General features: G+C 37.5%; 1 protein-coding gene across 35 annotated transcripts in view; it reads left to right on the plus strand.

Moving 5' to 3' along the window:
- The first annotated feature begins 16,291 nt into the window (after positions 1-16,291).
- LOC149782373 (uncharacterized) overlaps positions 16,292-27,020 on the plus strand; it is an 86,933-nt gene continuing 76,204 nt past the window's right edge. For 34 of the 35 annotated variants that reach the window (XR_016414335.1, XR_016414336.1, XR_016414337.1 and 31 more), the window contains exons 1-3: positions 16,292-16,409; positions 20,535-20,604; positions 22,604-22,727. Coding sequence is in view for 6 of the 35 variants with exons in the window: in XM_089933750.1 (XP_089789876.1) it covers positions 20,554-20,604; positions 22,604-22,727 (175 nt within the window). In the remaining 29 variants the exon portion in view is untranslated. The remainder of the gene's footprint in view (positions 16,410-20,534; positions 20,605-22,603; positions 22,728-27,020) is intronic. The other variant, XM_089933753.1, reaches the window with a different exon arrangement.

The following is a 27,020-nucleotide window of genomic DNA, read 5'->3' on the forward strand; positions in this document are numbered from 1 at the left end:
CTGTATGCTGAGTGTTCTGCAAGAATACGGGCTAATGACTTATATATAGCACTCGAGCAAGTTGACCTGGAAACTAGGTTATCAAAGGCTATGCCCCAGATATCATTTAAGATATCAATGATCAGTCATAATTGTGTTTTTTTTTTTCTTCTTCTATTTAACATAAAGATTGCTTCAATAGCAATAGGAGGCGGAAATTCAGTCCGATAATGTCATTCATATAGGGTACGATGAATAGGTCATCCAACTCCTTGTCCTAATTTCCATAATAGCGTTATGCCAATCAAGGGAAAACTGCTCTAATTACGTACAAGGGTCTGAATATGCAAGAAACTAAATGATTGAACTTGGTGTGTTTGAAGTGAGTATCCTTTTTGTGTTCATACGATCGAACGATACTTATCTAGAAGAGAATATGCGAGTGATATCATTAGAGTGAGAGTGAAAGATGCACAGAGGATTGTCAAGGCTACACACAGACACAGACATGCAAAAGTGCGACCGTACGCATATACACTGCTACACGCTATAACTATTTATACAGAGACTAAATATCTAAATTAAAGTGTTCATTTGATTTAGAAGGACTTACTATATTCTTAATCTTAAACATAGAAACGCCCTTCCAAAGAGAGCATGATGACTGTATATCTTACATTAAATACACCTAACACGTAGTATTGCCTACTGTGTGACATGTATCCTACTGCATTCATGCAAATTATCAGTTTACATTTCAAGAATTTAATCTGATGTGATCTTATAGATTTCGTGGAAAAGGTATTCCAAGCTTTTCAAGTGTTACGCAAACACGCTAGTAGTGAAGTGGGGCTGTTTTGCGACAATGGAAAACCCAGTCAGAAAGGTCGTGGGGCTGTTTGCCGACAAGATTTATAGCGACAATGAGAAAATGCATTGAAGAACCCCCTGGGACTGTTTGGCGGCAATGTAATTTGAATATGGGGAATATTGGGCCTGTAGAGGGACATGGGAAAGTATAGTTTGTATAGAGTCTGAGGTCACGGTATAGGAGATTGGTAACAATGTTGCAACCAGGGGAGGTGACGTCACAGTACTGAGCAAAGGAGTAGGACCTATACTTATATAACACAGACAATAAACAAACACATATACAACATTTAAATAAAATTCAGGCAAGAATGCAATTCTTTTGTAGTCATATGAGTGACCCTTACATTCACTTCACAAATTATACTATTCACTAACGTGATGAAGCAAAATCAAACATAACACATACTATCCACACACGAGAAGAAACCAAATCTAACCACAATTTTACTATCCACCCACGCGAAGAAACAAATAAATATATAAATAAACACAGACATAATATCCACACTCGAAGAAGCAAAAATACTTTTTAAAAAAAAAACATAACCAAAATATAGTATCCACTCAGTCGGGAAGAAAGAGTGGGACTTAGATTTATATAACACATACAACAGACAATATACAATATACAAACCGCCAGTCAACACACAACTAAATTTGAAGCAAGAAAGCAAATCTTTTCGAGGCATATTAATGACCATTACATTCACTTCACATATTATATACTATCCACACACGGGAGGAGGCAAAACAAACCCTTACTATACTATCCACAAAGCCAAAATACACTATCCACACACGGGAAGGGGCAAAACAAACCCTTACTATACTATCCACAAAACCAAAATACACTAGCCACACACGGGAAGGGACAAAACAAACCCTTACTATACTATCCACAAAACCAAAATACACTAGCCACACACAGGAAGGGGCAAAACAAACCCTTACTATACTATCCACAAAACCAAAATATACTATCCACACACGGGAAGGGGCAAAACAAACCCTTACTATACTATCCACAAAGCCAAAATACACTAGCCACACACGGGAGGGTGCCATGGCTAAACACAAATATAATATACATACACACGAATGAGCAAGCACTAACCACACATTATTATTCACACACGGGATGGAGCAAAAACAACCCTAAATATACTATCGATACACGCGAAGAAGCTGAAAACAAAACACAAATATACTATCCACACAGAGGTGAGGAGAATAAACGAACCGAAATCTACTACCTACAGACGGGAAGGAACAAAAAACTAACCACAGATCTACTATCCACACACGGGAAGAAGCAAAAACTAACCATAGCAAGTGAATCACTTTTAAATTCATCAGTTTGCTCTCCTAGACATTAACCATCTTGCATATAATAGCTTTCAATCATCAGTATTCTTTCTTCTTCTCTTTGTTTCATCATCTTGCATATAATAGCTTTCCATCATCATTGTTTTTCTTCTTCTCTTTGTTTCCTTGTTTTTTCTTCATTATCTCTCTTTCTCTGTCCCTGTCTCATGATAGTTTTGTGTCTCTACTTTGGTTTCCTGTCATTTGTGATGGTACTGTTATGGAAGTTTCCTCTTGTTGTTAGTTTGGGCTTTTAGTATCTAGCCTCGCCTTGTTTGTTCTTGTTGAGTCTGAGTTCTTGGCGGTAGTTTGGGGCTGTTATGTCCCTGTTTCTGCATTTTCTGCTGCTTCCCCTGCTGTTGATGTTGATGTCTCTCATCTTTTTGTTGTTGGTAAGGATTTTGTTTTGCCGTTAAATCTGACTGCATTATTATAGTTTTCGATTTTGTTGACTATTCTGCTGCGGTTGTGGTTGATTTTATCTTACTTGTCGTTGTTGTTGTTGTTGTCGTCTCACTTCTTGTTGTTTTTGATTTAGATTCCTGTGTTTTGTGGGTCCGTTTCTGTCCCTGTTTCTGGTTTTCCTAACTTTGTTGCTGCTGTTGTTGTTGTTGCATGACCTGGGGTTATGTTGCGAGAATGAATGAATGCGAGAATGAAGCGAGTGACATTGCACTGTATATCCCTACACATGGTTAATTCTGAATTTTAAAACCAAAACGCACGTTCGGAAAAAATGTAATAGTTTTCGACCTATTTTGTCGACTGAACAAGATGCGTTTTGGTGCTGCTTTTCATTATTCGGCCCCCCCCCCCCCCCCGGCCTTAGATTTGTGAAAACTTTGCAGCATTGTTTGTTGCGTGTGCAGTGAAAAACAGGACATATTTTAAATTTGATATATGTTTAGCAAAGGTTAAGCAGTCAGTCGACAATAAATATCACATTACTTTTTATGAAATTGATGAATGATTGAAAACAAGGAACACATTTCACATTGAATGTATGGTTGTCTCAATTATCTCTATCCTATAATACCGCAACAATAACAGGACCATAACACGTGTCCTGCGTTGTTTGTTTTTTCCTCGTTTTTTTACTATTCCTTCTTTCTCTCTCCAATTGTAATTTGAAGTCTAATCTGACCATATCTCAAAACACTCCAGACTAAGGTACTGCCCGTTCTACCGTCACCCAATGCAGTAACACTTGTATGCATGTGTGTGTGTGTGTGTGTGTGTGTGTGTGCGTTAGCTTTCACTTACACACATGTCGTTTGTACGAACATTTAATAACAAAGAAATAGCAATCATTGACATAAGCCAGTTAATTTAACCATGTAGGTGTATGTCATAGTTCTAAATTTTTTCTACAAGTCACTTTTGGGGCTACTAGATTGTAAAAAATAATGGTCATGAGGTACCAAACAAATTTATTTCTTCACTGGTCTTGTTGGTTCTGTCATCCTACTGGCTTTACCATCGTTGTTCTCTCAACTTCTCGATCTCATTCTGTAGTGCATGCAAATGGTTTTGAATATGAAATAATTATATCATCTTCAAGATCGCTAACACAAACCTCTACCAACACATTTTGAAAAGTGGTGTATGACGCGGATCGCCATTGTCGCTTGGTGTCTGCCTTCTCCTTGGAAAAAAGATCGTTTCGTCTTGAGTTTTACACACTACTTGAACACTAAACATTTCATGGTGTTGGTGTAAGCCGTCGTTCTCAATTTTCTGGAAGTTCATTTTTGAGTTTCTCAAATGTGGTAATATTTTATATGGACGGAACAAAGTTCTTTTGGCGTTAATCAATACTCTTGGTTTTGTGGCATAGGTGGAGAGCGTTGATTCAAGCTCACTCATGTCGTTTTCGAGATTGCTGACACGGATGCGAGTTAACGCTTCAACTCGTGTGTGAGGTGACACTGAACGTAGTTGCCTCTTACTTTCTCAATGAAATCGCTTTATCTTATTGCAAAATATCATATGACTCATTTTCACAGACAGTGGGTCCCTGTATATGGGGAGATTGTCTTAGAGTCAGAAGAGTATTCATTCCAATCTCAAACGATCTAGAAGATGGAAGAGTCAGCACAGATCGACCTGATGGTCAAAGATTTGCTAAGAGTAATAAAAAATTATAATTCACAGGCGTTGATTTGATGAGAGTCATACGAAAGCGTATGAGTGCTGATGAAGTTTGCTATAGCTGCAAGGTAAATAGGTATCTGTCTCCAGAATACCTGCTTCGCCCAAGGTAGAAAGCCAAAAGTGGAGATACTTGTTATCATTGTCAGGAGAAAGGGCACTGAAAGAAGATGAAAAAGAACTTGTGCCAGTGAAAAGATGAAAATGAAAAAATTGAAAATTTGATACGATGACTTGGCCCTGATGTGAAATGTCATACTAACTTCTAAAATAAGAATGGACCAGAAGGAGAATGTAAGTGTCTAATGATCTCAATTTGTTATAATTAGGATGATATGTTTGGCTTTTATTGACATTGCATGAATATGTGCTCTTTCACCTCTCTCCATCCCTCTAGGTCATATTATAGTTAGAATTGAAAAGGAAGTGGTGTTTTCCTTCACGCACTCACTTTAGGCATGCAAGTGAGTAAAATATAGTCAGTCTGTTGATCGATCATTTTGTGTCTTGATTGTTCCTAAAACCATACACTGACGCCATAGAATAATGGGTTAAATTGATTTTGGAGTGTGTGGGTGTGGGTGTTTGGTGGAGTTGGTCATTGTAGGTGATGATTTATGAGCTGTCAAACAAACTGTTTCTTCTTCTAGTATATTATGGGTTATTTTCTTCACTCTGTGTTGATAGTATATGTAATGGGTTATTTCTTTTCTCTGTGTTGATAGCATATAATGTTTGTTCTTCTTCCCTCTGTGTTTTTAGTAAATTAAGTGTCTTTTCTTCTTCCTTATGTGAGGATAGTGAATATTGGGTCATTTTTTTATTCTTCCCACTGTGTGGTTAGTAGATATGGGATTTAGTTTTTTTCCCCATGTTCTCTGTGTAGATAGTATATCTGGGGTATGTTTTCCCTCCCTTCTGTGTTGATAGTATATTTAATGTTTGTTTTGTCTCTTGTGGGATAGTAAATTTGAGGTTTGTTGTTTTATATATATATCTATATCTATATATATATATATATATATATATATATATATATATATATATATATATATATATATTGTTCACTGCAGTGAAGAAAGTCTTCGTGTTCATATCTCAGTTTGTCTTTTAATTTCTCGCTTCTATCATCAAATTCAATACAATAATTTGCATTGGCTATTCCTGAAATGGCACAACAACTCACTGATAATTATTTGTTTTCCATTTGAATATTTTGCTATTTTGTCAGTCATTTGTCGCTTACAATTGTCTTTGATGTGGATAGTACAAAGTTTCCTTTTGGTATATGTGAACATCATGTCAATTTTATTTGTCAACCTCTATTAGCCCTGTCTTCGTACCATGTGCCAAGAGAGATTAGATGCGACGGATCTCTAGAGCTGTCAAGGAGGAGAGGATTGATCACGCAAGTTTTCATACCAATGATGCAACTCGGCTTCTTCTGAGATGAGACACCAAGCATCGTCCAGATATTCGTCCAACTTTTCTTCTTGATCGTCATCGTGCATATATCGTGTTGAAGTTGACATGGTATGATTGTTTTGACATCCATATATAATTTTTCTTGATCAAATCTATATATGTTTCTGCCATGTTCTTGGCAAAATAGGAGACTAAATGTTGTTCTTGTTCTGGCCATCTGGACGTGACCAACACATCCGAAGAGTCGTTGTATTTGGGTTCTGTTTCCACGGTATCCTCTTATTCCATTTCCAAAGATTCTCCACTATTTAAAAATAAAAGTCTTCCATAGCTTCTAATAGTCTATAATGACTTCTCTAAAACTGTTGATTTCTATCGTATAATTGAATTCTGCATACAAGATGACGTTCACCGTTATCTGGGGTGTAGACTGCAAAATGTAGTTCCACATGAATTTTGCCTGATGTTATAGGGTGGAAATGTCCATCGCTGCTGCATTGGTCTGCAGTAAAATCAAAAGCCCATAAAGTACAACCTCCTGCATAATCGGCGTACAATATACCGTGACTGGTGTAGGTTCCTTATTGTCCAGTGGCTTCGTACAGTCACATGTACGACCTCAAATAATTCTTCTAGTTACCAAACTTAGGTTCGAAGGGTCTGGTACACAAGATTTTGCCTTAGCGACTAACTTCGATCTTGGACACGTTGGAATGATGAAACTCAAAAGGATTTTCATCGAAGGCTCCGTTCAAGGCAGAATTCTTGACTATGCTAATGAATAAATGCTTGGATAACTGTCATTGGAACAGATGATCTTCGATAATGGATCGCTGTCCAGTGGAAATGGTGAAACGTTTCACTTCCACGTGTCGTATCGGATACTTGTCAGTCGTTCTGCTTAAAGCGTGACTGATGTCGTAACCCACTTTAGCTAACACTTCCACACGTCGTACGTAGAGTCTAGCGTCTTCGACGACAGTTTGGTAAGCGTTAGTGTCATCAGTTTCAGATATCTAATGGAAGGCGGCACTGCAGCATTTCGAAAATAGAGTGTCACAGTTAATTTCCCTTTGGTGAAAGGAATATTTTGTCCGAAATCTCCCTTTATAGCAATGTTGACAGTGTCTAAATACGACTTACTAACGGGCAAATAGTGAGGATTTACAAATTCGCGGTGAACGTGATAAGTTTTTCCACCATCCTTGTCAGCGTTTGTGGGAGAATCCACTTTGATCGGAATGACACGCAGAACCGTACGGAGGTGTGTCCCACCACATTGTACTCCACCACATCGGAGTACACAAAGATCAAATTCAGTCCTTGGTTCACTTCGACAGGAATCGAAAATATTTCCCAAAATCCAAGTTGCAGGTAATGGCTGTTATTTCGTTTTTAATCCTGATCATCTTGGGGTCTCGACCCAAAATGTTATAGAATTACGGACAACATGTAATGGCCAACACTTTATCCTCTAAAAATTTCATCACCAGGCGACGAACTATTTTATGGTTCTTGATCGTGACACATTTTTTGGTTTTGTCCAAGGCTTTGCCAAACAGTGCATTGAGCCTGGTAGCAGTTGCGTTCATCAGATGTTGACTGATAAAATAATAGCCTAGCCTGCAGGAATTTACAACAGATAACTGAACCGTTTAGTTTTTGGGTCCTGTGTTTCCATAGAGTCACCAGCATTACCCTGATCATCCAAGTTGTATTCCAATTGCTCCTCATGAACTTCGACCATAAAAAGTTTTGATTTTCAACTATGTTTTTGATTTTGTGTAGGGTTATTCATTTCCATTGAAACCACTTTCCAATGGACATCGAGATCTATTTGGATGGCGTGAGGATACTTGTCCGTGTAACAACATAAAGTATTGCTGGGAATTACCTCCATGGAACTGTCACTGGGTAAGGTTAAGTAAACTGGTTCTTGTTGTTCAGAATTACAGAGTTCTGCTCTTAGAGGGGTCATTGGAAGTCAGAGGATTGTCTAAAAGAGGATTGTTGTTGGAGTGGTCACTGCTGTGAGGATGACTGACGTTGGACGCAAGGCTCCCTTTGTTCACGTTGGAAGAGTATTTACGGGAAGGATTGTGAAACTGCTCAGTATAATGGTCCCAAATTGTTTGTCTCCTTGTTGCAAACTCATATTTGCAATGGCATCACCGATGACACAATATACCACAAAGATTTGGCAGACAAAGACGATTTACGTTTTAGGCATTCGTTCTCCACACCAGACCCACAAGGGTTGCTTTTGTAGGTCTTACAGAGACGAACTAGGTGAAGGAGTGGTCACTGCGGTGGAAGCGGTACCTGGGGCTCTGTTGAATGTCATGATGGTCACTTCTGTTCATAGTCGATAACTTGCGAAGCGTAGATCCAAGAATAAATTACTGGGAGGATATCCCTTTCAACGTACTTTGACTTCTTTGACACGTCGTTTTCCTACTTTTGTGGTTTTTCGTTCGAGAATTTGTCGATGTCGTACACTTCGCCTTCTGATTTTTTCACGCGTTGTAACGTCGGCAAGTAAAATGTTCTTGTAACATTTCCACTTTCATATCTTCCAATTTATAGACGGTAAGATGACGGCCACGCACTCGTCCAGTGACACGGAAAAATTCGGTGCTCCAGTTGGGTAAGTAAGACGTCGAGGACACAAAACATACAATTGTACCCACGATTGTTTGTGGTCAAAAGAGAGACATCGGCTACATCGGCTTGCCATGGATTATCGATGCCCTCCACTCGGGTGAGACCTCTGCACACTTTTTATCGAATGTGTTTGTGTAAAGTGTACGTGGCTTGTTCTTCTAACCATCGTTGCACTTGAAGTAAACGGAGTCTTTTCAGACTGGTTATGGCAGTATGATGCAATTTCTGAACTCCTCCGTAGCCTGCAGGATGAGCTGAATCTTACAAAATGCTAGCTAACACCTTCTCTATTTTCGAATAAGTCACCCACTTATCGCTGATGCTACACTGGATGGGACGAAATGGTGGTTTGGAAACGGATTTACGTGACCGATGTGCAACGAGAGTAGAAGTCGTGGGTTGTGGTGGCAGTGGGAGTGGTAAATGGATGCCTTATGTTTTCTTTCCATTTTTCACTTTTGGTTTCCCTTTATTCTTTATGACTTTTGTCGTTGGAGGAGTCGACATCATCGTTTTAACCGAAGTTTTGAGTTCTTCTTGATGGGGAGTGTGGGAAGGGGTTAACAAGGACGCTGCAATCGTACTAAGAATACAGTTGGCCGTAACTTTGCGACTTTTTCTGTTTCGTGCATATTGTTGCGAGCCATCAACGATTGCAATTCGTTTTGTAGCTAGGACATCTCGGTCAAATGAGGATTGGGAGGCAAATGCGGGGTCCGTTGTTCTTGCCAACGATGTTAATCCATCCATCGTTTGTAAGGCACAAGATCGAGTTTTGTTTTTCCATTCGATTCCAATGGTCACGTCTGAGATATTTTGAATCTAGAGGTCCATTTTATCACTTTGGTCCTTTTATCTTGGACCCATGTGTAAAACACCCCTCAAGAGCCCTCTCAGAAAGGCTCCAGCTATTCCTATGACAAAAGTCCTAAACTAAATCCTCCTCGTTTTACCATCATCATTTCCTTCTGACGGATGAGTATTTTCTTATGAACAATTTGTCGAAGAACGTGTCGATTTTTGGCTAAGCACTCTTTCTGGTGTTTAGAAAAAAGATATCGGGCCTTTCAAGAAGTTCAGACAACATTCGCTCACTGTATCGATGACATCTTTGGATGTTGCTTGAATTGGTTGTTTTCGCATGGGTGAAGTAGCTTTTGACAGGACAGACAATATGTCCCAATATTTGGCTAAACGAAGAGGAAGTCCTTTCCTTTTCTTTCCATTTTTAGCCAGAGAGTGATGTGCACTTCTTGTATGGAATATATGTTTGGTTCAGGAACAAACCATACACTGAAGTCCATCGCTTGACTTGCGTCCTTTCATCTTATTTGTCTGAGAAGGTTTAAAAAAAGAATCCTCCCTTTTGGTTGCTTCTCTTTTTCTTTGAACTACTGCGTCTTTTCAGAGGGTGACATCGATGCTTCGCTAAGTTTTTTCTGGATGACGGTATTGTCCTTCTCTTTTTCGTTCCCATTTTGGACAGTTGTTGTTGTTGTTGTTGTAGGGTTTAACGCCATTTTTCAGCACACGATAGGCTATACATGGCGGCCAGTATTAATGGTGGAGGAAGAACCCGGGAAAACCCCGGAAATAACCACCGACCCACGAGAAGCTACTGGCAAGCTTTCTCACATACCAACATAGGCCGAACCCGCGACTCGAACCCATGCAGACAGAGGTGAGATAGCAGTGATCCGTAACGGTGAGCGCTTTAGACCACTCGGCCACTCGGAGCCCCCATTTTGGACAGAAAAAGGACGACGGTGAAGGTGTGCACTTCTTTGAGGGAACATCTTAGGGTGTTCAGGAACACAAAACACTGATCCCATCCTTCACAGCAGGTCTATTTTATACTGAAATGCGTCGCCACTGATTGTCCTTATTTCGTATCGACTTGATGACAGGCATTAAACGTCGTGGAGGGGTTCGCACGGATTAAATCGGGACAGTTCTTTATTAGATAAATCCAGTAAACTCTGTAACATCCCCGATCTATACTGGGCTTTAATATTTGGGGAAGGTACTTTGTGAGCAGCTGCCACTGTAGCTAAAGAGGAGGAGGGTGTCACCACTGGAGGAGAAGGTCTTGGACATGTGGGTTCCATTGTTTCATCAAATGAGGAAGAACGGCTGTTGTGTTTGGAAGGCATCACCAAGAACGAAGAGGTGGAAGAACTTAAGGCTACTGGAGACGAGTTCACCGTCGCTGAAGGTCATGTTTTGCGAATGTACGGGTGCGTCCTGTCTGAAGTACCTCTCATGCGGATAGAATCTGTTGTCTGGGATCTTTTCTGTCGGCTTTTCGTTTTCTGGGAGCTTTTCTTTTTCTGGGTCTTGATACCGTTGCTCCTATTTTGCGTCCGTTTTTTTTTTTTTTTTTTTTTTTTTGGAGTGGCTTTCGTTTTATTTGTCCCTTTTTTGTCCCTTAGATTTTGGGAGTGACTTCTTTCTTGGGTAGGACTTTGGGGGCATTAGGATCCCATTTTAAGAGGGAGCGAATGATGACACCTCTTAGAGAAGCGCACCGCCAGGTTTCAAAACGTTTTGTTGTTTGCTTTGAGTGTCAATGCGAGGATAGGCCAGCTGCGTCTAGGCTACTTTGTTTCTCTCAACAAAGCGTTTGGTTTGATGATGAATGTGAATGATGCCCTGCAGTAATTGACGTGCTGTCACCGTAAACAATCGTAAGACTTCTTTGAGACTAGCTTCTCAGGCACGACCACGTATTTGTGGATTTTTTCGCGACTCATGCCGTACAAGGCACTAATCAATTAGACGGGAAAATAAGACTGAAGGTACATCATGTAGACACTGTATGAGATAGACCCAAAGTGTCTGAGGTTATTATAGATTTGTTGTTGTTGTTGTTAAGTCGACGACAGGAACGAGTACACGACAGGTCCTCCATCTGGGTGACAAATGGCAAATAATCGGAGACTAGTAGGCTTTTTGTTTTTATGCTGACAACGAGGACGAGTACACGACAGGCCCTCCAATATTGGCACCAGTGGTGAAACAGATGGGTACGAAGTCGCAAATAATCGGGAGTGGTAGGCTTTAAATCCAAAAGTAAATAGGCTTGTGAGGATTGAGTGGCATCGTCGTACGCATGAGTCAGCCAAGGCGTTTCTAACTGTTCGGTTATGACTTGCACTTGCGATTTATCTCCTGGACTTTTAAACAAGACCACGTAATGAGCATTGATACTGATGGCGCGATGGGCTTTACTTTGTTGAAATAAGTTTTGGGTGATGTTAATGACACTGGCATAACAATCATGCCCTTTACGCGTAAACCACAGTGTAATTTCTTTTTCGTCTTCTCCTAACATATCTTCGAAGATGACCAGATGGGTTTGACTGGGGATAGACACGATCCCGTCGTCTTTGCCAGGAGTACCTTCCATAAATACGATTGATTCACCTTGACTTTCTTGCAAAAAGCTGTACGCCGATTGACACTCTTTGTAATACCACACGATCCGTTGTTTAGAACGATCGATAAAATAATGTTTATGTTCGATCAAACATTTGACAAATTTGGATATGCATGGACCGCTTTGTCTGGTAATTAACATGTTAAAGGGATGGCGAAGATATAAGGTCTCCCAGCTAGCACGATCTAAGTGTTCGTCGATGACTTAGAAAACAGAGGAAGAGAGATAAGAGACAAGCCGATGGACTACTACCTTCCTTTCAAAATAAAAGTAATGAAACTTGCTTTATCTGTAAGAAGAATGGTCAAGAAACTTGTTATCATTGTCAAGAGAAATTACATTGATCTTCAGAATGCCCTAAAAAAACAACATGAGCAAGAGGAAGAGAGAGGTTAGAACATAAAGAAGAGGAATCCTCACAAAAGGAAGAACACACATACGTCCATAAAGAGAAAAAATAGAAGAAAAGAAGACGAGGAGAAAGTGAGGCAGAATAAGAGGATAAGCATGTGAAAGGAAAGAAATTTAACACACACAAAAAACAGAGTGAACAAACAAACAGAAGAAATATATAAACTATGAACTTGTTTAAAGTGTTATAATGTGAATTGGATTATAAAATTTGTACCAGAATAGGCCAGACAGAAAACGTAAGTGTCCCATGGTTTTGATTTTTATAATCATGATAATAACCTACACTCAGGCACTCACACACGTACAAAAAATGTGATTTTGAGTTTTAATTTATTTTGGCAAAATGAATGCTATCTCTTTTCGAGAGAGATGTTGCTTTTTTGTAACATTTGTACCAAAATATTCCAGACAGAAAACGTAACAAACTCAGGAACGGGAAGCAATCAGTTTTAACTGCCTTAAGCCTTTGCCACGGCGAAGGCCTGCTTCTGGACTTGCTCCTGTCGATGATAATTTGATATAAATCAGTGGGACTGGTATATCAGGTGTAGTAACAGGGCTGGGCTGTTTGGCTCGGGAAGGTCTTTATCTCTTGGGTCGTAATAAAGAAGTATGATACATTTGTTTCAGACTCCTTAACTCTGCTAAAATGTCTAATAGTGACTTCACCGTTTGACTTTCACTGTCCTCCTGCTCTCATAAACCTTGTTTCTTCTGCTGCTGCTTCTTCTTCCTGTCGTTTCCTTCTTCTTCCCTCTTCTTCTAGCTGTTGCTGTTGAAGGAGAAAAGCTTGTTCTGCTTATTAGTGTTGATGTAAAAATTTCTCCAATTCTTCTTACTGTCTCTGTTTAAAATCCTTGACGTGTAGTGAAGAAGGACAAGGTGGCGAAGGTGCTTGTACTGGAACAAATTCTTGCGAAGAAGAGAGAAAATCCACTACATCCCAATTAAAATCGGTCTCTTCAGCGAGTAGGACTGTGTTGACTTTGATAGCCGCTGATATGCCATCGCTTCTCGTCTCCACAACCGGTGCACCCCAATTCATCGTCTTCATAGTTTCCGTCATGTTTGAAAACTTTGTCGCACTGATTCACTGCGCACAGACGCTAGCGCATCTATATAGGGAATGTGACTTCACAGGCAGCTCTATTCACATTGGAAGACAGACGTCACACTGTGACTGAATTTTGTAACGCGTATTGGGAATGATGAAAAAAACTAAACCAGTTTCGATCCGTTCTTCCACTATAAACAGCGGTTCACTTCATTCCCTTGTTCTCGTCACAAGATGTGAACTAACGTTGAATCATCTACCCTCGTATCGTCGATGCTGTTCCGTACCGACTTACCCATGTCCGTCAAATCATCATGGACAATCATCCGGATCACCGATACGAGCGTTTGGAACAGAAGAATCTATGTGGAGAGACAATTCTGTCTGAAGAGAGTCCTCATCTACAGTCCAGAAGTCATCAGAAGTTTGAGGAAGAGAAGAAGACCTATGCGATGTCTTCTATGTTAACGGAATGATGTTAACAAAAGCCAAAGGCCCTTTTCAGGGCCACTCATATGTCTCGAAAAATATGTATTCTCTTTGGCTAATTTTTTAAAGTCGATTGTATAGCTGTGATAGATTGATGTTCATCAATCTATGTTTATGTATTGTATGTGGCTATGTATATGTCTATATATCTACTGTATTTGTCTCTCCCTAGGGTAACGCGTATTCAGGTTAAACCCTTGTCACATTGTTACCAATGTCTAGTACCGTGACCTCACCTCACCTGTTCCATTCCTATTGTCCCTATACAACAACCCAACTTTTCCTTGTCGCTATATAGGCACAATATTCCCCATGTTCAATTCCCATTGACGCTAAACGTTCCCAGGGGGTCTGAAAAGTCTTGACGCTAAACGTTTCCACGACCTTTTTGACTGATATTTCCATTGACGCTAAGGTATCCTCATTAAGTACTATCATTAACTACAATTACTATGCATGCTTTTAAGTTCACTAACGCGTTTTAAACAGTTCAAAGTACCAATGTACTTTTTAGTGCTTCTTAGTGTCTCATGAAACATCAAGAAAATAATTTATAGTTTTATAAAATTTCTTATGGTCTCTTGAAACTTCAAGAAAATAATGTATATTTTTGTATAATTTAAAGAAAGTGTAGGCTCCATTTTCTTGCTGGTGTTGTTAAATAGTAGTGATGAATAATTTTGTACTTGGAAAACTATATGGTGTGATAGACGCACAGTAGTCTGTTTAGCTACGATGTCGTAGCCTGAACTTGATTTGTTGTGGTTGTCCACGATTTACGAGTAAAATACTAATATTTATAGGTTACTGTATTTGTATGGGAAAATATGAACGAGTTTTCGGAATGAATACTGCACGAACTTGTGAGTGCAGTATATCCTTCCGACAAACGAGTTCATATTTCCCAGACAAATGCAGTAACCTTTTTATTATATGCTCATTTTTTTATTCTACCTAAGGTTTAATTATATAAACACAATACACTATAAGAAACAACGTAAATGAATGTATGCCGTATTCCAAACTAAATACACAAGCGCAGATTTGACATTACAAAATGACATCATTATTAATGCGCACATAGCTCCGCCCAAATAAATTTGAACTTAATCGCGCGGTCGACATAACTTTCGAAAGAAAATGGCGTGTCTAGTTAAAATTGAAATTTGCAGTCATATTGTGAATGAATGCGCATTGCAACGACTATTTTGGTATTTTGTTTCGATTCGACGAAAGTTTGTGATTTTGGACTGGATTCATCTGTGCAAATTATACATGAAATACATCGGATTGATGTGGCGCGGGAGAAGCGTGTTTACGTCTGCAAATGTGTTTCTGTTTCTGTCATTGAATGTTTGAAATCATAACGTGGGAAAATATGAAGTCTTTCAATTGCAATTTTCAAAAAGACGCAATGGAATTTAATGTGTATTTCATTCTGAGTGCAGTAAGGAGGATGCAATTGCACTTATCATAGAAATTACAGCACACTTTCGACATGGGTAATCCAGATTGAAAACCTATGACATGGCTCATGTAATTCGGATTTGCAGAATTAAGAAAAAACATTTTGAGGAAATTCATGATGTAAAACTAAGTATATTTTATTTTGCCATTCTTATCACCAGATAAAGAATACAGTATATTCCTTGTCACTTGTATGTTATTTGTAAGGACATAATCGTCCGTCTTTTAAATAATGTAGCTAGCCTAAATCCGTAACATTGTATCAACGTGGAATGTGCCAAAACAGCTGGGTTTTTTTTTTTTTTTTTTTTGCAGTCCACGAAACATGTTTTAGTTCATTCAGAAACAAATTTAAATAACCACAACGTAAAGAGCCTCTTACGTGAGTGTATATGATTTGTTTACAAATCAAAAGTGCTGGTGTCTGCATCATTGTTTGTTTACAATAGAAAGTAGTTCCTTTATTCACGTGAATGCTATATGTGCATTGTCGCGCGCGTTCAGTATCGGGGAATACTGAACGATTCCGACAATGTAACGTTAACGGGAAAAAAATGAGCATATAATAATAGTACTATATTCTGTTACGATATAGTCATTTACAACATTTTAATATAATTCATGTTCTCTTTAACTTCTGCTGCTTCTGGACGTGGAGATGATGTTGTTGCTGATAATGATGACGATTATGGTGAATAATTATCTTATATTCACAGAATAGTAAGCACACATTTACTCCTAGAACATAACCCTGACAGAGTTGTATTTCCTGATGCTCAAAATGCGCTGTGTATCTGTAACGACCCGTGTTAACAATATTTATCGATTTATTTTAGTACCATTTATGTTTTGGGGGTAATTTAACGCTTTACCATCTTCTTAGTGCACAAATTTTAGCACTTAGATACCCTTTCTGTTAGTTAAAGGTCCCCAATGCTCAACTTAACGGAAAAGGTTGCGCGATGTTAGATTAACTTTGACTATAAATAGCAACTTGGGACTTTCCTGTTCTTGGGGATTTTGTCTTTGGTATGGCTGGAACAGGTGCGCAGCGAGATTTTCAGCTTCTGGACAAATTTTAATGGACTGGTAACTTTTCTAATTAGTACCAAATTAATTTCTAATTAGACAATACACAGTATTCATTCGAAAAATACCTTCTTTTTTCGGAAATGGATCAAAATGTTGCTTTGTTCAGAACCAAAAATTGATTCCAATCTACTACGCATTAAAATAGTATGCAGTACAGATGTAAGCAATGCAATCCGAAAAGTAAGACACGGATTCTTATAATAATAGTTACAAAAATATTAATCTCAAAACAGGTTTAAGAACTGTTCTAATGAGATGTCCATTTTTTATTTATTCTTCTGCAGAAAAGATATTTGCAAGATCTAAAATGGAAGTTTATATCGCACTTCCGCCGTTACCAACTTTTGCAAAGATCATTTGCAAGGCCTTCATGTGATGACAGTAGAAACGGTTATCCGCATGGCGGTCTGTTCACGCGCTATGAATGAGTAAACGTTTTTGCGTATAATACAAACTCAGCTAAACGTAAGATAAACTCACCCATACCCTTACAAGGTGGGCGACCGATTTATCGGTCTACAAATACCATGTAAAGGAAATTGTTTTATATTTCGTATGGCTGTCTCGCATTTAAATTTAAATTTGGCACGTCTGACTTTCGCTAACAATATTCTCACAGCCATTGGTACCTGTCTCATTTTTTATAAGAAGAATTATTATATGGCTTGCAAATAATTATAGGCCGGCAAGTGGCTTTCCCCAAGAAAATGAAATTGCAAAATCAAAATTTACTTAGTGAGTCAAAAAATTTGATTATCAATAGCCAGTTAGTACAAGTAAAGAAATGCTATTATGAAACATTAAACCACCGTGGTCAAGTGGAAATATGTCGACCTGTCACGCAAAGTTCCCATGATCAAAGCCAATTCTGTATTTTTATATTTAGTGAATACTTTATCTTGAATGTACATTTTAAGTATAGCTTGGTTCTGTTTAATTCAGAAGGAATTATGTTACTAAGATTTAATGTATGAATATGTACTCTAAAACAATGCATCAAGTTCCTCAATTGGGTGGCTATATTGGAATTTTTCACCCACAAGAATCTTGAAGATTAACTTCATATATATTTGAAATTTTTTATTTCTACCGCAGGTGGTGGAATTTAGCTTTGTACAAGTGTTACTACTGGTACAGTAACATGCAAATATTGATACAGTTGCAAAAATGGGTACATTTCTCAGGTCAGTTATGTGGCAACCATGCAACAGCTTTAGTGTAAATTACACTCCTTTTTGCTGTGTGAATACAGGCGAGATACATTGCGGCCTTTTGCAGCTAAGGTGGATGGTGGCCTTGTGAGGAGCTTTGTCCTTCTAAAATAGGCAATTTTAAATCACATTTTACATTGCATTAGATAACATCAAGAGAATTTAGCTATTGCACTATAAATATTGAATTGCATAATGACTAAACAGTGCAATATTTTTCATGTTCTTAGGGCCTTGCATACGCCACATGCAGCAAACTGCAAACCAGAATATAATGCAGACTGCCATATTGGTCTTCGTCCTAGAGATATATAAGTGGTTATCATATGGAAAGTATAGTTGTGGTCTTAATAGCGAAATAATTCAGAAACGTGAAATTTATACAATCAGCAGAGTTCTTGCATCATTTACATTTCCTCCTTTGATTCAATATCACATATAGTTATATAAATATTAGCCCTCAAATGGTTACATCATCAGGTATTAATAGTTACTTCTTCTTAGTACTCGACCAAAGGTAGTGAAAACTATGTTACATTTCCTATATACCGTCAATATGCATTATACTTCTTCATAAACAGTATATTGATTGTATCTGCAACAATGAGAAATATTGTAATTGTAGAAATGCCACTGGTATATTTGTTTATTATTATATGTGCATGCTATCATACCTAAGTTAAGCAAATACTTAAATAATACAGAGTTATTCCCCCATGGTTCATTAATCTGGATCAGCCACCACATGCTGTTATATTTACATTTATGAGCGTTGACAAACTTTTTGATAGGAATAGAAATAGGTAAAGTCCTTGAAACTTTACAAATTATAAGCATGCAGCAGTAGCAAAATGGTTTTAATATTTACCGATAACAACATTTAGTACCACAAAAATACAGCGTTGCAAGCAATTTGACTAAATTATGTGTATCCAAGAGATGAGAAGATATCATAGTGTTTAGATTAGATGTCCCCTGCATCAGCTGATAAAGATGATAGGGATATCCATTGAAGAGATATAATTACTAATATTATTATGTACCGCATTTCATTTCAGCATAAAAGGAAGCTTTATGTGTTTAATAAAAAAAAGTGAAAATGCTTCATTTCAAATGAAATGGTCTGTAGACATTTTGGGTGGTTTAAGAATGATAAACCTAGAATGCATAAAAAAATTGTCACTGACATCTAATCTTTCTTTGCTTAATATGAGGGAGCCCAGAAGATAGTGAAGTATAGTATTGTGGCAGTCCTGTGACCTTGCATAATGAAAGTCATATAGGGGGACTAGTGAGCATTTTATGGTGTATTTGCCATAGTTGTAGCACAGAATTTAAATTGAATAAATCAGATGAGTACATTCATTTATAGTGGAGCCTACATACATACATGGGGCCCCGAGTGGCCGAGTGGTCTAAAGCGCTGTCCGTTACGGATCACTGCCATCTCACCTCTGTCTGCGTGGGTTCGAGTCTAAGATTCAGCCTATGTGGGTATGTGAGAAGTGGATCTTTCAGGGGTTTTCCCGGGTTCTTCCTCCACCATTAATACTGGCCGCCATGTATAGCCTATTGTGTGCTGAAAAATGGCGTTAAACCCTAAAACAACAACATACATACATACATACATACATACATACATACATACATACTATTGAGTCCATAGTGGAGCTTATGGCCAACACAGGCCCCGATTCCTATAGTTAGGATCTACCTTCTAGTTCATCTGGGGTACTAACTGAAATGTCTTTTATCTGCAAACATTATTTGCAGCTTTATGTTCATTTTCTCAAGGTTTTAAACAGACTCCACATTTCATTGCCACTCAACATGTCAATGCCATTTTTGTTTAATTGCCACTCAGTGTGTCAGTGCCATTGTTTTTTCATAGCCACTCAATGAGTCAGTGCCATTTTTGTTTCATTGCAGACATACTCTATATTGATGTATACTACTGTAAAGTTTATCAACAAAAAGGTTTATTATTAATTATTGTCTCTCAGAGTTTCTGCTAAGTGTTACTGGATACTTTTTGGTAGGAAACTGGACATCATGATTACCAAAACTGATATCTATTTTTTTATAATCAGAATACCATTCCTGACTTGAATTGTGCATTACCAATACACAACATGTTATCATCCAATTATTTCTGTCCTAGCACTGATTTTTGAAAAAATAAAGTTATATCGCTTGCATTTAGCATTGAAGTTGAAAGAGATATGGGAATAACAAGCACAATAGCCCCCTTAGATTGTAATGCTTGTATTGTTACTAGAATTGCCAAAAGTCAAATGCAATGATGACTGTGTCAAACACAGGGCTGACTGTCAAATGCAATGATGACTGTGTCAAATGCAATGCTGATTGTGTCGATGACTGTCAAATGCAATGATGACTGTGTCAAATGCAGTGCTGACTGCGTCAAATGCAGTGCTGACTGTCCCTCAAAAATTAAATGGTTGTTGTACAAGTCAGTTAGATACTAAATTACCGCCTTTGATTTCTAAAAACCTAACATGGTAGAAAAGTAAGGACTTGGCTATGGCTAATTAATGGCTATAACAAACTAGACTTCATTTACATAAAATAATGACAAGGCCAGTGTACATGTAACATGTTGTTCATGACAAAATTGCAAGTTATATTGAAAGAAAAGTAGTTGCTTTTTATTTTGAAACTTTTGTATGGTGCTAAAGGTACTACTTGATAGGCAACAATACAAGATTTTAAAAAATAATTGAACTTGCACAGTTTGCTATATTAAGAATTAATTTTGGAAGGGGTTAAATTTGGGGATAAAATTTGGAATATCAGTGTAAAATGTTACATCCTTTTATTTATTTTTTATTTTAGAATAATTTTCAATGCCTTCATGAAGTAAATTCAAATTGGTTTGCTTTTTCTGCAGAAAATGATTCTCCTGAGCCATGAAGAGCCACGACTTCAAACAAGTAATGAAACTGATTATTGCATTCTCTGTAAGTAATGAAACTGATTATTGCATGCTTTGTAAATAATGAAACTGATTATTGCATGCTTTGTAAGTAATGAAACTGATTATTGCATGCTCTGTAAGTAATAAACATGTCCTATGGAATATATATAACTTAATTGATCTTGCAGATGGAATGAAAGTAATTATGCTTTTGTCAATAAATGTAACTTTAGTACATATTACATATATTTAGAGTGTCCTGGAAGGCTGGATTGATTATGCTAGTGGTAGGGACTTAATTAACTTATTTTTAATTATTTCAGTCAATGTTAGTTTATATTATCTAAATTGGGGGCCCCGAGTGGCCGAGTGGTCTAAAGCGCTCTTCGTTACGGATCACTGCCATCTCACCTCTGTCTGCGGCAGTTCGAGTCTAAGATTCAGCCAATGTGGGTATGTGAGAAAGTTTGCCAGTAGCTTCTCGTGGGTCGGTGGTTCTTTCCGGGGTTTTCTCTGGTTCTTCCTCCACCATTAATACTGGCCGCCATGTATAGCCTATCATGTGCTGCAAAATGGCGTTAAACCCCACAACAACAACAACAACAACAACAATTATCTAAATTGCATGATATTTGATTTTCAGAAATGTGTTGAAAATTGAAAGTAATCAAGGTACAGATCACTATCTTGTATTGTTACATTAAACTATAATAAAAATGCTTATTTCTGACATGTAAGAAAAGAATCTATAATTTGGAAGAACATTACTGTACAAGAAAGGTATTTAGGTAACTTCTAATATGATTATGTTGGTGAAGTGATTCTTGTTTATAGTTTGTCCCTTTTTATTTTTTTGTTTTAATTAATAAATTGTCAATATCATCAATTGCAGCTTCATTAAAGGTACTATTACTATTCTACATAATTTGGAAAACTTGGAAGTTTAACTACAATTTATTTATTTTCATAGACTGCATACAACCAATTCTTAATAATATGATAGTTGTCTTGTATTTATGCTATATATATCTTCATTTGGAGTTTTATACAATCCAGCCAAACATAAACAAAACAAGGAAACCCTTTTATTTATAGTAGTATAGCTCCGTGACATCATTGTTTTAGGTCACAGATATTACTGTAAATTAATTGGCTTTCAGTCTGTTATACTGTTGAGGATCCTGTTGTCTTCTTACATGCTACAGTTAAACAGTTGCTTGGATTACTAAAACAGTGGTGTATTAATGATGTGATGAAATTGCTGTTGAAATACAATTTGATGTCAATACTTTTGAATGAAGGTTTGGTTTATGTTTTTGTTCTGTCCAAAGATTAGTGGTAAGCCAGCAGTGCAGTTTCCGATGGATTAAAGACCTCATTAGGGCATGGTGTGCGAAGCAACCGTAAATATATGCAACACATGCTATTTTACTGTTTTCTTATTTAAAAGCTTGCATTTGAAATTCAACTCTGGTTATTGGATCATTTCAGAGAAATATCCGCATGCATACTGCCACAAAAGGCTGCTTCTCTGGCTTGGCTTGAGCATGAAAGCAAATGCGTGATGGGGAGCATGAATAGTTTGTTCCAGGATAATGACAATGGATTTTTCCACTAGTGATTTGAAACCCTTTTTTATATGCCTTCCAAAAGGCAGAACATATTTTATTATGATGTTCATTTGTCTATACAACTCTTGGTTACCAGTTTCATTTTGGTACAATGACTGGCTGAAAAGATGAATGACCAGGGTCACTCTAGCTGAAAAGATCAATGGTCAGGATCACTCTGACTGAAATAAGAAAATGGTTTACTCACATTAACATTAAATCAACATGACAGACCTTGACAATATTGTATGGATCATTTGTAATTGCAGTAAGGAAGAGGGATAAACAAACTCAAAGGTCAGTGTCACAGTGACATAAAGAAAAGTAAAGGTTACTGTAATACATTTTAAGTTATCTGCATAAAGAATTATTCAAAACAGGACAGATATGTAATGAGCTGATAATTGTATTCCTGTTTCATTTTATTATTAGGTCCTTTCAGAGTTTGTTTCAGTGCAGACAGCTGCAGTAGCAGATTGCCCACCACAACAAGTACTGCATTTCAACCCAGCAACCAATAAAGGCATTTGCTGCATACCTGTACCATTGCCAAAAGGTAATTTCTCGAAATACATTTCCCAGCCACATTAACATTAGGGCTATAAGCCTGCTGCCTCCCATCTTTTCTGTCTCTCATACACAAAGGGCAATAACCCTTGCCCATTACTTCCCCTCACCACTCAGGTATTCCTAGGTTTTAAGCTTTGCCTCCATGCAGCAACATTATATGAAACACCTCACATGTATCAAAAGCCAAATTTGTGTCAAATTTTAAAAAATCATTACGGATTTTGGATTTAGTTTGATTATTATTCACTCTGAAAAGAGATGGTAAATATTCTTGAACTTGACAATTTTTTAACCATAATCCAATACATGCTATTGTTGATGCATGTTATTATTCAAGGTTTCACACAAATTTCCTATTGCTTGCTCACTCAGTTAGCTTTTTGGATCTATAACATGCTTTAATTTAATTTGCTTTGTTGTATTATCTTGTCGTTTCATTGAACTTATCAACAAATTGTGATAAATTCAGTGGGTTCAAGGCTAAGGAGTCATTTCTTGTGTATTTTGCCGGGACCATGCAGAGTGTGAGCTATACGTTCCAAGAGTGTATAGACTAAGGTGAAAGACAGTGATGATGCAGTTTTTATAATTCCAACAAGTTATTATGATACAGTAGAGGAGTTATGCAGCCCATGTAGCATAATCCCCCCCCCCCCCCCCGCAATGTCTGAAAGTGTCCTTCAGACTTGATATTATAGTTGAATGCAGTTTTAAATGGATCCAACAGATCTATTCTTTACTGCCGTATCACCATCTAAAATTGTCCACCAGTTGATCTGTCTGGCCTTCTCAATCAGGAAATCTTCCTGAAAGATCTTTCCATGTCACCAGGTGTAAAACTATCCAAGCACATTATGACGTGATTTCCATTCATGCCCTTGGTACGGCTACCACCTTACACATGACTGGTAACTGTCCGGCCATACTATCTGCAAACCATCTGACCATAGCAGTACATCAAAATCATCTGGTGTTGGCCCTGAATTATTTAGGGACAATGGAATTGCATCATCGTTGCTTCATAGACTTGTTTTTCCTGAAATGGGAGAAGTTCATTAACAATCTGGTACATTGAACATTTCATCATCTTTCATACTGAACTCTCAGTATTAGATATAAAGACCACTCTGGTGGCCTAAGTCATTAGAGTGTCCACCTTGGATACTAGAGGTCGCTGGTTTAATCCCCGGCTGATTCATATCAAAGACTGAAAAAATGGTACTAGCAACTGCCTCACTTTGCGCTCAGCATTAAGAGGTTAGTTTTAGGACTGGTTGGCCTGGTGTCAAGATAATGTGATTGGGTGAGACATGATGCTACATGTCTACTACATGATGCCCCAGTGCTAGACATCACTATAAACTGTCACATTCTGCAGACATCATAGTGATATGACTGGAACATTGTTAAAGCTACTTTAACAATTCAATTCACACACACACACATTACATACAAATTTTGCACCAGTTAACATGTCTGCCCCACTTTCTATAAAGTGTACTTAAACTAATAAATAAATGAATTTTCTAGCCACATAGAAGCAGGTTTGGAACATTGTCGTCTTTAGATTTTGATTTGGTTCCAAGGCAATTTTTCTTACTGGGAGGAAAACATAGCCAACCAACATGCCTGCTAGTTGACAGCTCAAATTTTGCTAGGGTTATTAATATTGCAGGTCACCATCCATTCAGTGGCTAGTAAACTTTTCATTTCTACCAGTCTCAATTTTATACATATTAATGCATAGTTGCACTTCAAGAAGCTTTTAAAAAAATCACTCCCTGGCTTTATGACTCGCTCAAGTTGACTGACCATTGCTGTTTGGGGGCAGATATGAAGAAGTTCAGATACAGGAAGCTCATGGAGTATCCCTCCATTATTCTTCCTAATATGTGTTGTTTTAATAACCATTCATCCCTGCCACAGTGGGCAAAAGATAGGCAAGTCAAGCAAGGGATCTTTTATGTCCCAAGTGCTGCTCATATCTCAACCTTGTGTCAGCAGGCGATAGCCAAACAAATCTAGGAGGCACCCATACAAGGGAAGTAAGAAATCTTACAGTCTGGGGAAGGGGGGGCCTGTCAGGATCCTGCAATTATGATTACATTGGATCGACATCTTGTAATGAACACTCCTGCCAAAAGTGTAGATTGATAAGTTATCATCCCAGAGTTGTTGAGGTTAATTTAGCAATGCAATTGTAGCAGGTGATATATTATTGCTATTAAAATGTAGTTACTAGTACAAAGATTGCTTACCCCCACCCCACATTTTCAGAGAAAATAGTATTCCTTGTTTGCTGCGATGAAGGAGTCAGACTGGGATCTTGTTCATTTCAATTTTGATCCTCTAATAGTACTACTTGGCTGGAAGACTGTGTTTCCTGGAACAGAAAATCAATGCAATAGTAATTAGTTTTACTCCCCTTCGTCAGGCCCTTCCCCACAACAATTTTTTTTCTCCCCCTCATATGGCCCTCCTCACCCACAAAATGTACAAGTTTTTTCACTTTTTGATTTGTAGTTTATTACATTGACCAGGTGGGTTTACGGTATGGTATTTTATCTATTGTATGTGGTCTCTCATGCATCATTTATGTTGTGTCAATTATTTTCCCCATGATTATGTGTGATGTCTGATTGTGTTTCGGACTTAATCTTGTCCAAACCCAAGGAAGATGATGACTAGATGGATGTGAAGGCATATCCATCCATCTGCTGGGTTGGTCTGTTCCCCCACCCCCCACCCCCTGTTCCCTGACCAGTTTCATTGCTATTGTAACTCATCAGAGGGAATAGATCTGGTTGATTAACCTGTTCAACTTCATTTTGCTTGAAAACTCTTTTAAAATTTTATTTCGATTACAAAACAGTTTTGTATATTGTAGATAAGCAAAGTTTGCTTTTGTGATGCTAAGTGAGAGACTGCCATACTATTGTACAGTGTGTATAATTTTATTGTGTCCTACCAATTATTGGCAATGTTTAAAACATGCTGCACATAAAAGAACACATGTGTCATCCATTTTAATTGCAGGGATTGCATTATGGTTTATGATTTAATCAATAAAAAAGGATGGCAGGAAACAGAGGAAACTGTTTCCTCAAAAGAGTTTAAAATTCCAGTACTTTGATTGTGGGCCAGAACATTTCTATTTTCATACAGGGAAGTGCAACAGATTAAATTAAAAATGCGTGGACTACCATTTAAAGAGGGATGTTAATATGTACTGGATGATAATAAAAGAACACGAGAGATATCCATAAGCATAACGATTCCCTAGTGTCTAAACATTTTAAAGAATCTGATAGTAACATAGGATGTGTTAAGTATCCAATAGCAAAAATTATTAAATCCTCCCCAAGTCTCTCTTAAAGTAGCACCCTTTATCAGACAAATTTATGTTTTCTTGGCAATATTTATGAGTAAACCCCTCCACAAAACTATGGAATCGAAATAACTGCTATGTAAGTTATCACAATCAGTTTCACTTAACATTATAAACATATTTTGGGGTACATACATTGGCTGCAGTTTATGTGTTTGTTGTCTCCCTTGTTTTCATTAATGTACAACCTCATCATTTACTCGCATGATAAGTTTTTGTGTTGTAATATGTAGAGGAATTTTTTTATCTGTGTGAGTTCAAAAATAATGCTGAAATGTTTTTTTTGCGAATTAACCGATTTTTAATGTGCAATGTTGAACATGTCAAAATTTTAGTTAATATTCAGAATTAAAATATTAAAAATCAACCCATTATAAATCTGCCTGTATAAAAACTGAAGTATGGAAATGTTAATCATTGGTAAGAAAAGTAATAGGGTATGGAAAACATTATAGATTAAAAAAAGTAAGAAATTTTCCTATCAACTCATTACCTCATGCTCCAATGTGAAGTGTGTGTGTGTGTGTGTGTATGTGTGTGTGTGTGTGTGTGTGTCCTACACTTTATCCACTCAGCCACAGTAACTATAGCTGTGAAGCATTAATACCACATATGCCAAATGCTATTTAAAGAAATTAGTGTATAATTTTGTGTCAAATGCTCCAACAGTCACAAACAGGAAACTGCATATTTTAACATCTATTTAATTTAACTTGTATATTTTTCCATTAAAAATGATCAAATAATAGAATACGTGTGGAGACAATACATCTATTCAGAAGACCCTAAATTTCTCAGAAAGCAAAATCTCTGAACATCTGAGATTTTTCCACATTAATTTTGTATTAATTTCAGTGATAAGTAGATAAGCTGAGTTCAGATTAATTAATG

The sequence above is a fragment of the Sinohyriopsis cumingii genome, chromosome 15 (genome assembly GCF_028554795.1).
Source record: "Sinohyriopsis cumingii isolate HCF-2022 chromosome 15, ASM2855479v2, whole genome shotgun sequence".
Classification (NCBI taxonomy): domain Eukaryota; kingdom Metazoa; phylum Mollusca; class Bivalvia; order Unionida; family Unionidae; genus Sinohyriopsis; species Sinohyriopsis cumingii.